General features: G+C 42.2%; 1 protein-coding gene across 1 annotated transcript in view; it reads left to right on the forward strand.

Moving 5' to 3' along the window:
- fras1 (Fraser extracellular matrix complex subunit 1) overlaps positions 1 to 13,954 on the forward strand; it is a gene marked incomplete at its 3' end in the record, with an annotated part of 263,420 nt that overhangs the window by 98,749 nt on the left and 150,717 nt on the right. Inside the window, exon 3 of the mRNA XM_080499235.1 lies at positions 1,954 to 2,061. Within this exon, the coding sequence (XP_080355361.1) occupies positions 1,954 to 2,061 (108 nt within the window). The remainder of the gene's footprint in view (positions 1 to 1,953; positions 2,062 to 13,954) is intronic.

The raw sequence follows: 13,954 nt of genomic DNA on the forward strand, positions 1-13,954 counted from the left end.
ATGTTATCAAAGCAATGCAGCAACATGGATGTTATCAAAGCAACGCAGCAATGTGGACGTGATCAAAGCTATGCAGCAACGTGGATGTTATCAAAGCAACGCAGCAATATGGATGTTATCAAAGCAACGCAGCAATGTGGACGTGATCAAAGCTATGCAGCAACGTGGATGTTATCAAAAATTGTCCAGCAGGTGGCACTCTGCTGCCAGACGTCAGCGTTTAAAAATCCAGCTCTCCAACAGCAGCTCCTCCAGGCTGTCAGCAGGAGATTCTCACCTCAGTGAAGTTGTGTCCTCCTCCACACTAAACTCCCTGAAAATAGTCCCAATGGTTGGAGCTGCTTAGAGCGGAAACATTCTGTTGGTGCTGCATTGATAAAGAATTTCTCCAGGGATTAATAAAGTGATTGTGAGGTTTTAAAGATAGAACTAGTTTACTATGAGAGGATGACGTCACTCAGACCCCCACATTGTCCACATGGAACTAAAATACTTTGTACTGTTTCCTTTTCTCACCTTCTACTAACATCAAGTTGTCTTTTGAGAGAATACATGCAAACATTCCTACATTTATTACTTTACTGTAGAGAGGAGTTTATGACAGCCTCATAAAATCAATAATAATGATAATAGTAATAATAATAATATTAAAGCAAAGAGAGTTTTGGTATTGAAATAATTTCGGTATCGGCAAATCATTCGGGTATCGGGATTGGAAATGAAAAAAAAAGTGGATTCGGTGCATCCCTCGCGTGAATATGCTGATGGTACACCTGCTGGAAGGCCCTGGTGTCGCCAACTCAAAATCTGATTGGTTTAAGCAACAGCTTGATCGACACTTACTTTCCTGCAGGGCCGGCAGTGCAGATAGATTTCTTTGCCCCTGACAATAGATGATGGCTGAAATGTGACTGGTGAAAAGCTTTAATATGAAAATCCACTCCTGGAAAGCAGTGCAGCCAGGGGAGAAGCTATGGAAGGAAACAGACAGGTCATTTGGAATTATTTTATAAGTATTCTTGGACAAAATATAATTAATAGCAGTCTGTGATTCAAATATTATTCTTAGACCAGTGGAGAACGTCTTACAGGGCCTGACAGGCCACCAATGGTTGAAATAGTTAAACATTGTTGATTGGTCATGGTAAATGGATTTCACATATATTGTACTTTTCCACCACGTGAGCAGTCCCCAAAGCGCTATACATTATTAATCACATTCACCCATCACACCAGCTGCCATTTAAGGAATTTCTTCCATTCATTGAGAGCAGTTTGAGGTTCAGTGTCTTGCTCAAGGACACTCCAACATGTGGATGGAAACACGGAACAGTAAACATAATTGAAATAAGTAAATAGCTTACCACTAATGCATCAGAATGGCAGCAGAGTGATTAATGCTCACCATCATATAATCTGGACATGGCCTTTAACGACAGGACTGGAAAAAGACTCCAGTAAAAATGTATTAAAAATGACTTGGCCATGATGAAGAAATGGAAGACAAATAACCAAAGGAATGCTGGAAAAATTTCAGATGAGGTTGTTATGATTTTGATGGATTCTCACAGGAAGTCAGCAAATAGACTGAAATAAATGATGTTGATGCTTCTGTGCTGTAGGATTCATACCTCCATATTACTTTAGCTTTTCTCTTGTCTGACCCAGATTGCAGTGATGGACTGCTCACCTGTCCAGCTCAACCTGCCTCTTCATGAGATCAGATCAGAAACCTGGAGACTCTGATTTGTATCAGTTGTAGGAGATGGAAAGACGGGATCATTATGTCCTCAGTTTTGAAATTAAATGTTAACAGAAAGAATCAGCATCATCTGTTTTTGGCAATATAGGTGTCTTACCTGAGACACCAGGGATAAGGGAGTGTTAGAAAGGGATCATGTTCTGCGGGAGTGATTTAAATTTCATATCCCTTGTTTGTTTGTGTCTTTGCAGAACAACACATCATGGAAACCAGAGCCGTGTGAGGAGTGTTTCTGCTACAGTGAGCTGGCCGTCTGCAGACCCCTCCACTGCACCAACCCCCACTGTGACCTCCTCAGGGTAAATTACCTTTTTTGCTGCCCTATTGGAACTCCTAAATAATTATTTAAACTGCAGTTTTCTTCCTCAATGTATACAAATATCAAAGTTATTACTTTATCTGTTGGTACCATTAATAATAAGGCAACGAGTAGCAGTGATTAATTCATTATCATGATTGATCTGATGATATTTCCCTTACAGACATCTAGGTACTAAAGATGAAGAGCTTAATGGCTACCCACAAACATTTGAGACACAAACATGCATATATGTGAACATGTGAATGGCAGACAACACAGACGCAGAAGGCTTTGTGCCAAATAATACCTCAGGGGGCATCAGAGACATTGACTAGGTAGTGACAAATTAAAGGTGACTGTGCCCAGATATTTCTGTGCTAGTCCATTGACCTTTCTGCAGAGCCTGGACTTTGTCCTTGCCAGTGTAGTCCAGAAAAGGATTTTCTTTCAGCGACAAACTTATTTGTTCAAGAGAAGTTCCATAATGTTCTTGATCCAAACTGAAGTACAGTAGTGTACATTATCCAGTGGAGAGCAAATTTTTGAAGTCATAGATTGTTGAAAATAAACTATGAATAATTAAAATTAATTGGAACAAATTGCTATTTATTTGAACAATTTATCACTTAAGGGTGATACATTGATAAAAACCAATTTATTAATAATTTAACAGATTCATTGAGATAAATGTGTCATTTATGAAATAATTGTGGGGCACCACCCTGGAATGAGGGACCAATAACCAAACTATCAGTCTGAGGCTCCGTTTCTATGACAACATTTCACGTGACAACAACTATTGCATTAAAACAAGGAGTGTGTTTCCACTGCAGCAGCAAGACACACAGACACCATGCAGTTAGTGTGCATGGTGTCTGGGGAGGGCACTGTTGCGTGACTTTGTAAAGAAACCATACAGATGTGTGCGGAGAACAAAACTCTATAAAGGTTAATAAAATGTAGAGCAGCCAACATTCTAGTGACTGAAGAGGAATCAGATGCTATCAGGGAGAGTCAACTATAAACTACTGATATGGAGGATAAAACTACAATACGAGCGCCAGTCAAACCACTACGGGTCGGCCATGTTGGTTTACAAGTGGATGAGAAGAAGGAAGGAGAGAGAGGGGGAGAGATGAGCAGTAATAGGCTCCGCCTCCATCAGTCTCAGCAGGAGGGAATAGTGACAGTGAAAGAATCTTTCCACCTTGAGAGCCGGGACAAAAACTTCATGATGCAGTGGATCAGAACACCGGTGTCGTGGAAATGGACCCCCCACAGTGAAAAAGGTTTAGTGGATACACTCGTATTGGTTGTCGTAGAAACAGGGCCTCAGTTGATAGAATTCACTGAAATTTGTTAACATTGTGGAGGCGGAAAAAGATGAGACGTACGAAGGAGTCGAGTCGCTTTCTTTTATTTCCTCCAATAGACAGTTCACCTGTTATAAACCAACCCCCTTGTGTCACCGCACTTCCTCTTATAACCCCTCCCCACTACCAACACCACACTACGTCACCGACACACCCACTTCATTCTGTTTGGTAGAACCTGCCCCTCAGGTGCACACCACAACATAACAGTTTATTGTTGTAACTGACTGTTACAACTACAGTGGGTACGGAAAGTATTCAGACCCCCTTAAATTTTTTACTCTTTGTTAAATTGCAGCCATGTGCTAAAATCATTGAAGTTAATTTTTTTCCTCATTAATGTACACACAGCACCCCATATTGACCGAAAAACACAGAATTGTAGACATTTTTACAGATTTATTAAAAAAGAAAACCTGAAATATCACATGGACATAAGTATTCAGACCCTTTGCTCAGTATTGAGTGGAAGCACCTTTTGAGCTAATCCAGCCGTGAGTCTTCTTGGGAATGATGCAACTAGTTTTTCACACCTGGATTTGGGGATCCTCTGCCATTCCTCCTTGCAGATCCTCTCCAGTTCTGTCAGGTTGGATGGTGAACGTTGGTGGACAGCCATTTTCAGGTCTCTCCAGAGATGCTCCATTGGGCTGGGCCATTCAAGAACCGTCACAGAGTTGTTCCCAAGCCACTCCTTTGTTATTTTAGCTGTGTGCTTAGGGTCATTGTCTTGTTGGAAGGTGAACCGTCGGCCCAGTCTGAGGTCCTGAGCACTCTGGAAAAGGTTTTCGTCCAGGATATCTCTGTACTTGGCCGCATTCATCTTTCCTTCAATTGCAACCAGTCGTCCTGTCCCTGCAGCTGCCAAACACCCCCACAGCATGATGCCCCCACCACCACACTTGACTGTAGGGATGGTGTTGGGCAGGTGATGAGCGGTGCCTGGTTCTCCACACATACCGCTTAGAATTAAGGCCAAAAAGTTCTATCTTTGTCTCATCAGACCAGAGAATCTTATTTATCATAGTCTGGGAGTCCTTCGTGTGTTTTTTGGCAAATTCTATGCGGGCTTTCATGTGTCTTACTCTGAGGAGAGGCTTCCGTCAGGCCACTCTGCCATAAAGCCCTGACTGGTGGAGGGCTGCAGTGATGGTTGACCTTCTTGAACTTTCTCCCATCTCCTCACTGCATCTCTGGAGTTCAGCCACTGTGATCTTTGGGTTCTTCTTTACCTCTCTCACCAAGGTCTTCTCCCCCGATTGCTCAGTTTGGTTGGACGGCCAGCTCTTGGAAGAGTTCTTGTCATCCCATACGTCTTCCATTTAAGGATTATGGAGGCCACTGTGCTCTTGGGAACTTTAAGTGCAGCAGAAATGTTTTGGTATCCATGGCCAGATCTGTGCCTTGCCACAATTCTGTCTCTGAGCTCTTCAGGCCGTTCCTTCCACCTCATGATTCTCATCTGCTCTGACATGCACTGTGAGCTGGAAGGTCTTATATAGACAGGTGTGTGGCTTCCTTAATCAAGTCCAATCATTAGAATTAAACACAGCTGGACTCCAATGAAGGTGTAGAACCATCTCATGGATGATCAGAAGAAATGGACAGTACCTGAGGTAAATATACAAGTGTCACAGCAAAGGGTCTGAATACTTATGGCCATGTGATATTTCAGTTTTTCTTTTTTAATACATCTGTAAAAATGTCTACAATTCTGTGTTTTTCTGTCAATATGGGGTGCTGTGTGTACATTAAAAGGAAAAAAATTAACTTAAAGGATTTTAGCAAATGGCTGCAATTTAACAAAGAGTGAGAAACTTTAAGGGGGTCTGAATACTTTCCGTACCCACTGTATAAATGTCACAATAAATAAAAATAAACACCAGGAATTGTTCAGTTTGGCTCACAGTAGCATGTGTTAATTAACAAATGTAGATGACAGAGATAAAAAATTTATTAATCCCACATTGCAATTCGGTGATCAAGTCTGATCTATTTATTCACGCGTGTGTGTGTGTGTGTGTGTGTGTGTGTGTGTGTGTGTGTAGGCAGAGCCATCTAAAGCCCGGTTCACACGGCAGGATAATCAGGCCGATTTTGGCCCCGATTCTCTCCTTCTGACAATCTTAAGGACGCTCAGATCACCATAAGATAATCTTATCAGATATTCCTGCCGTGTGTGGTGTGTTAAGACTGCTCTTGTCTGCTCGGAAGGATGTCGCAACCGCTCCGATCTGAGATCTGGGATATTCAACATATTGGATTGTTTTGGCCTGGGTTCTCACCGTGTGTGGTGTCCTCTGAGGGGAAGGCACAACGTGCCTGTTGACTGTGACTCATAGCCAATCAGAAAGTGAGGGGACGTAGTGGCGCTGGACCGGAAGCAGGCGGGAAATCCAAAAATCAAAACAGTTGTTATGACAAACAACGCCTCTTCTTTTTAAAACATGCTTTTTTTTTTTTTTCTCGGAAAAAACCCCACCACAAACGACCTCCATTGCATCCTCTTCATCCACCAGGTTTGTTGACTCTGGAATCATGTTTCATCTTGCGAGGTTTTGCGAGATTTCCCGTCTGATCTGCGGATGTTCGTGAGTGAAATTGGTTCGTGTGTGGTGTGTTGATGTTGCCGAGTGGCAAGTGACACACGGTATGACCAAATCTGTTAAACCTGTGATTATTTATCGCCATGTGTGTGGTCTCTTGGTTTGGGGAAATCTGCCAACAATTTCATAATCCTGCCGTGTGAACCGGGCTTAAGGGAAGCACACAGGTGGAACACAATGATAGGAGCACACAGAATGAGAAGGCCATTGGCAATTGGTTAATTGAAAACACAAGGTGAAACACACAGGGGGAGACACTAACCATACATACACTAACCAAATTATAGTAGTCCTGAAAGAATACAAACTTCTGTTCATGAGGTTAGCATGTTATGCTGTGTGTGCTGCAATGATTGTATTTGTAATTCTTCTGTCAAAATGTTTCTGTCTGTTGTGTTTTGAATCCACTGTCATAATAGCACAGTGAACACACTAACCTGACTGACAGAGCAAAAGCGTCCTTCCCTTTCATTACCGTTTCTCAGCAGGTAACTTCCATCAGAGCCGTTAGACAGGAGCAGAGCTTCTGCAGCGTGTCGGGAAAGGTCATAATGGTGCCACCTGTAAGCAAAGCAATCATCACCTGTGAGAAATATTCACCAAAGTATCCAGAGATTTACACCATTTCCTTCACAGCCTTCAAGACCTGAATACTTATTACATGTTTTGAATGCTGATGCTCGTATTCAGAACATCAGCCAAACCTTTTATGTTGAAATTAATCATCAGTTCTTGTTGGTAAATCAGTGTTTATAGTGTGAGCTTGGGACCAGTTTGTTGCAACTTTATTTCAGTTGATGATTACTCACCTAATAAACACTAAACTGACAGCCCAATGCACACAGCAAGGGGCAGGGCTGGAAACAGTCAAGGTGTACACATACTGTAGATGAGACTCACGAAGGGTGGAGCAACAAAAGACATGCACATGACCTGAACCAGGAAGAACCATACAACAAGAACCAGAAACAGCCTGAACACACAATACAAATACTTAATCCAGACCCACAAGTGGGACGAACGCCCCATGATATGGACCTTCGACCTTTTTAAAAAGTGTGATGTGTAGTAGTGGAGTCCAACAGAGAGGCAGAAGTCACAGGAAATCCCGAACAAGTGTTTGTTCATTTATTCTCTCAGTCCAAGCCTCAATTCCTGTCATGGTTGTTTTTGTTTACTGACTCCAGGATTATGTACATCAGGGGGGGTATTCCAGAAAGGAGGTTCAACAATCACTGAGTTTCTCCCTGAACTCTGAGTCGACCCCGCAACCCCGGGGGTGCGGTGGGATTTGCCACCAGGATCGTGGTGGCTCCCTGCTCCGGCCGGTCCCGGCTTGGCAACTTGGGTTGGGTTGGTTCTCTTATGGGCCCCTCTTGCCTGGGGGGGGGCTTCTCTGTACTCTCCGTCTGATGCCTTCTGGGTTGGGGCGTGGCTCTCTGGGGTGGTTTGTTGGGGCCTCCACGGGTTTGAGGGGTTGCTGGGGTGGTACTGCAGCCCCACAATAGTTCCAACCACACCCACTGGACAAACCACATGCACACACACAGACGCGCACACGCACACATACACACACTTCCACTCCTCACTGATGAGATTTTCTGTAGATTTTTCTTGTTTTCTGCTGTTGTTCTTTAAATTATCAAAATCTTTTTTTGATTTTGTTTAGTTTAGTTGTATTGCCTACTTGCTAATTTATTCTCCTGCTTGAAAATCATGTTACTGTCTAGATAGAAATGCTCAGGCTGGTTTAATCTCCCAACAGTTGGAAAATATTTGAATCAGTGTGATTACTGTAAATACTATATGTGGCACTAACAAGGGCATTGTATGTTATCCCTCACACACACACACACACACACACACACACACACACACACACACACACACACACACACACACACACACACACACACACACACACACACACACACACACACACACACACACACACACACACACACACACACACACACACACACACACACACACTCTTTCTCTCTCTCCTCTCAATCTTCTCTCTCCTCTGTCTCTTTGAGCGTTTCTCCCCAGCCACACTTGCCGAACTTTGGAAAGGTGGCCTTGGTTGCTAAGCAACATGCAACTTTGTCATTGAGAACATGTGTTCAGCCGGTCTGTGCCTCAAGGGCACAACAAAAGAGTAGATTCAGGTGTGGGCATGTGTGTGGCGGTGTGTGTGCACAGTGCGTGGGTTTTGCAGATTGAGAGAAAGATAAGACAATCATTGTCAGGTCTCTGCCTGTCTGCCCCTGTTTCACCTCACCTTTTCAATTATCCAATGGTTTCTGAGTCCCGAGTCCCTCGAGCCACGGTTCCACCGCACAGAGCATCGCAGGGCGGGGCAGGTTTTCTCGTGGTCTGACTGAAAAAGTTTTCGGTGGTACGGAAAGAAACTGTGACCACCAGCTACGTTTTCCACTTACCCTCTGTTGAAGTGCCTTGCATTGAGGAACAGGTCTGTGAATAGGAGTGATGACACAGCCGTCTGCTGATTGGTCAGTATTGGTCAGGGTATTGAGTTACCCGCAATATTTAACTATTTCATCGGCGTAAACCCTCCATTGTTGTTTACATGCGCTTTACTGGTTGTTTTTACTGGGTTTATTGAAACATCGGCGCACGACCCATGTTAAAACCTCTTTTAACAAGATGCAGATGCTCCTCTTAGTAGCAGGAGGCAGAGCTTCAGCAGGAACTCCTCCTCTCAGGAACAAGAGGCGGAGCTTCAGCAGGAACTCCTCCTCTCAGGAACAAGAGGCGGAGCTTCAACATGAGCTCCTCCTCTCAGGAACAGGAGGCGGAGTTTCAACAGGAGCTGGATGCTGCTCTTGACAATGAGAAAGTTTAACCTGAGTCACAGAGAATGACTTGGGCATTTGGGTAAAGTCGACTGCTTCTGTGTTCTCCACGTGACGCGTCTCAGAGTCGTTCACAGCCCTGCCTACATTTTAATCCTTCTGTTGTGGGACCACGCGACTTTTTTTTTTTTTGGTTAATATTTTTATTAGGAGGTAAGGCACAAATTAGAACAGAAACCAATGTTGTAATTACATTGAGTATCGCAACATAACTGTATCACAATTGAAAGTGTAAACATATCGATACAGTAGAAATACTGTGCATCATGATGAAGAGCAAGACATACAGTCTGCCTCCTAGGGTGTTTTCTTGTTTGGTATTTGTAGCCCAACAGGAACATGTTCGGGCAACAAACAAACAGTGTACAAAAAAAAAAAAAAATTAATAATAAAGAAATAAAAAAAAATATATATACAATAATAAAATATATAAAATAAAATAAACAAATAAATAATAATAATGATAAGATTAGAAGAAAAAGAAAGAAAGGAGGTTGGGGTCCATCAATCAGGAGGTATAGCCTGAAGAGAGCGAAAGAATGTTAAAAAGGGAAGCCACTTGTTATAAAATGTATCAGAGTTACCTTGCACTGAATATCTAATCTTCTCCAGCTTTAGAAAAGACATGGTGTCATTGAGCCACTGAGTGTTAGATGGAGCTTTAGTTGACTTCCAATGAAGAAGAAGCTGGCGCCTTGCCAGTAAGGAGGTAAAGGCTAAAATATCTAATTGGTTAACGGTAAGCCGGTTGTGGTCTTCTGGGAGCCCGAATATGGCGACATGGGGAGAGACTTTTATAGTCATTAAAAATATTTTTGACATGGTGTCAAAATAATTCTGCCAGAAACGAGAAAGTGACGAACAAGAGTAAAACATATGAGTTAAGTTGCAAGATGAAGCATGGCATTTGTCGCAATTGTCGGTGATACTGGGATAGATTTGTGACAGTCGAGTTTTGGAATAATGGACTCTAAACAATACTTTAAACTGTATAAGTGTGAGACGAGCGCAGGCTGAGCTAGTGTAAATTTTCTTAAGAGCAGAGTCCCACCAGTCATCTCCCAGATGTAGACCCAGTTCTTGTTCCCAATCAGTCTTGACTTTGGTAACTGGTGAACAATCAAAAGACAGTATTTCATTATAAACTTTAGAGATGAGTGACTTCTGAAGTGGATCGTGGGATAGAAGGTCCTCCCACTGTAGACTTGGTGGTAAAGAGGGAAAAACTGGAAACAAAGCATTAGCACTATGTCTAACTTGAAAGTAACGAAAGAGATGAGAGGGTGGGAGATGAAATTCTCCTAAGAGATCTGAAAAACTGCAAAAAATACCATCCTTGTAAAGGTCTTTAAAACATTTCAGGCCCTTATTATGCCATGTAAAAAAGGTTGAGTCTATAAATGCAGGTTTAAATAAATGATTTCTCAATAAAGGAGCTAAGGTAGATGCTGACTTAAACTTGAAGTGCCTTCTGAATTGATACCAAATTTATAGCGTGGAGCGAACCACTTGGTTATTTGTAAAGCCAGAGGGGTTGGATGGAATAGAAGAGGTAAGTAAAGCAGTTAGGGAGGATGAAACACATGACTGCGCCTCCATGGCAGATCCACTGATTTGAACCAAAATTAAATCTTGTGGATATGTGCTGCCCAATAATACAATTGAAAATTTGGAAGTGACAATCCACCATTGAATTTACATCTCTGAAGTGTGGATTTGGGGATCCTGGGTGCCTTTCCACACCATAGGAAGTGAGAGATAGTTTGATCAATTGTTTTAAAGAACTGCTTTGGGAGGAAAAGTGGGAGACAGTGGAACAAAAATAGAAATTTGGGCAAAATGTTCATTTTGACTGCATTAATTCTTCCGATTAATGAGAGAGGTAAGCTTCCCCACCTTTGGAGGTCAGATTTAATTTTAGACATTAAAGGCAGGAAATTAGCAGAAAAAAGAGAGTTTAGCATTCTGGTTACATTGATCCCTAGATACTTAAACCCAGACAGGCTAAATTTAAAAGGAATATCAGACTGTTTGAGCTGTGACGCTGAAGCATTGACAGGGTAGCATTCAGTTTTAGAGATATTTACTTTGTAGCCTGAAAATGATCCAAATCTCTGAAAGGTAGATAAAATTGTTGGGATGGAAAGAACAGGATCCGAGACATACAGCAATAAATCATCAGCATAAAGAGACAATTTAAATTCTGTGCCCAATCGTGAAATTCCAGTAAAAATAGAAGAGGACCTCAGAAAGATTGACAAGGGCTCTATAGCTAGTGCAAACAGTAGGGGAGATAGAGGACACCCCTGCCTGGTGCCACGGGCAAGAGTGAAAAAACTGGATTGAATGTTATTGGTGGAGATACTAGCTTGTGGAGATGTATAGAGGAGACGTATCCACGAAGTGAACACATTTCCCAGCCCAAACTTCTTTAGTACAGTGAATAAATAGTCCCATTCAACCCTGTCGAAGGCTTTTTCAGCGTCGAACGAGATCACTACTTCAGGTGTTGCTGTGTTAGTTTTAGAGTAGATAATATTTAGGAGAGTACGGACATTAAAGAACAGCTGCCGCCCCTTAACAAATCCAGTCTGCTCAGGTGAAACAATAGTTGGTACAATATTTTCCAGGCGATAGGCCAAAGCTTTCGCAAGGATCTTAGCATCCACATTTATTAAAGAGAGAGGTCTGTAGGAGCTGCAGAGAACCGGATCCTTATCTTTTTTTAAGAGGAGACTTATGGAGGCTTGTCTTAAAGTAGGAGGGAGAGTACCCTGTTGTAGCGATTCCTTATATACAGCATGTAGTAATGGGGACAGTTTATCCTGAAATTTTTTAAAAAACTCAACTGGGAATCCGTCCGGGCCAGGAGCTTTGTTATTTTGCATGTTTCTCATAGCAAGAATAATTTCTTCTACCGTTAACGGCGAGTCAAGTTCTTTAGCAGAGTCTGGGTTTATCAAAGGGAAATTGAGGTTATCTAGGAACGAGTTCATTTCAGTAGTGTCGGGTGGAGATTCAGACTTATATAAAGAGGAATAGAATGAGTGAAAAACAGAATTAATGGTGGTGGGATCTCTATGCAATATGCCTGAAGAATCTTTTACTTGGGGGAATCATACGTGAGGCTTCCTGGCGACGTAGCTGATGAGCTAGGAGCCGGCTTGCCTTATCACCATGTTCATAATATGTGGCGCGTGATCGTAAGAGAAGTCACTCTGCATCATTAGTGGTGATAAGATCAAATTCAGTCTGTAGCTCAACACGTTGTTTAAGTAAACTGGGAGAGGGGCAGGTAGCAAGTTGTTGGTCTAATTTAGTGATATTAATAGAGAGTTCTTGCAATTTGGCTTTACGGGACTTGTTCAAATGGGCAGAGTACGAGATTATTTGTCCCCGTAGGTATGCTTTTAACGATTCCCAGAGCAATGAGCATGAGACTGGGTCTGTGTCATTTTTATTTATAGCGATAAAGTCATCAATTTTAGCTGCAATGAATTTATTAAACTTATCATCTGAAAGAAGTAGTGTATTGAACCTCCAAGGTGTAGGGTACCAGGGTTGTGATGAAAACTGAATGTCTAAAGAAAGAGGGGCATGGTCAGAAATAACAATAGGGTGGTAATTAACAGTAAGTACATTGGGAATTAGTTTAGAATCAATAAAATAATAATCAATCCGAGAGAAAGACTGATGCATCTGTGAAAAGAAGGAATATTCCTTGGTGTTAGGGTTGTAAAATCTCCAAGGATCAATGCAACCATTTTTGGACATGAAATCAGAAAGAGACCTCGACATTAATGATGGAGTCAGAGTTCGCGGGTTAGAGCGATCTAAATTGGGATCGATTACACAATTCATGTCCCCACCAATTATAAGGAGATTGTTATTCAATGAGGGAAGACATTCAAAAAGTTTATTCATAAATTGCAGATCGTCGAAATTGGGGGCATATATGTTAACTAAGAAAATGGGAACATGGAATAATGTACCTGAAACAATTAAGTATCTGCCGTTTTTGTCTGATATAACCTTAGAAGCTGAAAACTCAATTGACTTACCAATTAAAATAGCAACCACCCTGGCTTTAGAATTGAAATTTGATTGAAATACCTCAGAAACCCAAGGACATTTAAGTCTGACCTGGTCTTTGGTGCGCATATGGGTTTCTTGTAGAAACACTAGATCAACTTTAAGACGCTTCAAGTGTGCAAATATCCTAGATCTCTTAATTGGACTCCCCATGCCTTTAATATTCCAGCTCAAAAATCTCACAGAAGACCCAATACATGGGATGGCAGAAGTACTAGGATTTGAGGCCATTTTTTAAGTTCTTAGACATAAAAATAAACTGAATGTGGGCCCCCAAGAAGAAGAAAAAGGAAGAAAGAGAGACAGAAAAAAAAAAGAGACACTTATAGAACACAGCCCCCACCCCCACCCCCCCACCCCATAGCACTTACCATGACCCCATCCCCAAACAATGGAGAACCCAGTGCTAACTCCACAAGGAGTTAAATCCCTAAAACAAATGCTTGCGGCTTTAAGACCAATAGTAACAGTCAAGCTTCGGTTTGAGCTCCTGCAAACCTAGCAACATTTGGTAAACAAGGCACTAATCAAGTCCAAGTTAAACTGAGAACCACTGACGAGTGAAAAGAAAGAAGAGAAAAAGAAAAAAAAAAGAGAACGGGACACAGCCCGTGAAGACGTGAAACACGTCCATATGAATTGAAAAAATAGTTACTATCAGTATTAATAGTGAAGAGTCACTACATCAGTGTTATCTTATTTCCCTTACGTGTCCAGCGACCTGATGAATGCACTGGCTTCTTCAGGTGATTTAAACTCCTTCTCTGCACCGTTGTGTGTAACCCGGAGGCGCGGCGGGTAGGGCAGCCCATAACGTATCCCTGGTATCTCACGGAGCTGGCGCCGGACATCATTGAAGGCGGCTCGGGCACGAGCCGTCCTCGGAGTGTGGTCGGGGAAGATAGAGAAGCTCATGTCTCCAATCTTGATCCGTTGCTGAG

This window comes from Blennius ocellaris (genome assembly GCF_963422515.1).
Source record: "Blennius ocellaris genome assembly, chromosome: 7".
NCBI lineage: Eukaryota > Metazoa > Chordata > Actinopteri > Blenniiformes > Blenniidae > Blennius > Blennius ocellaris.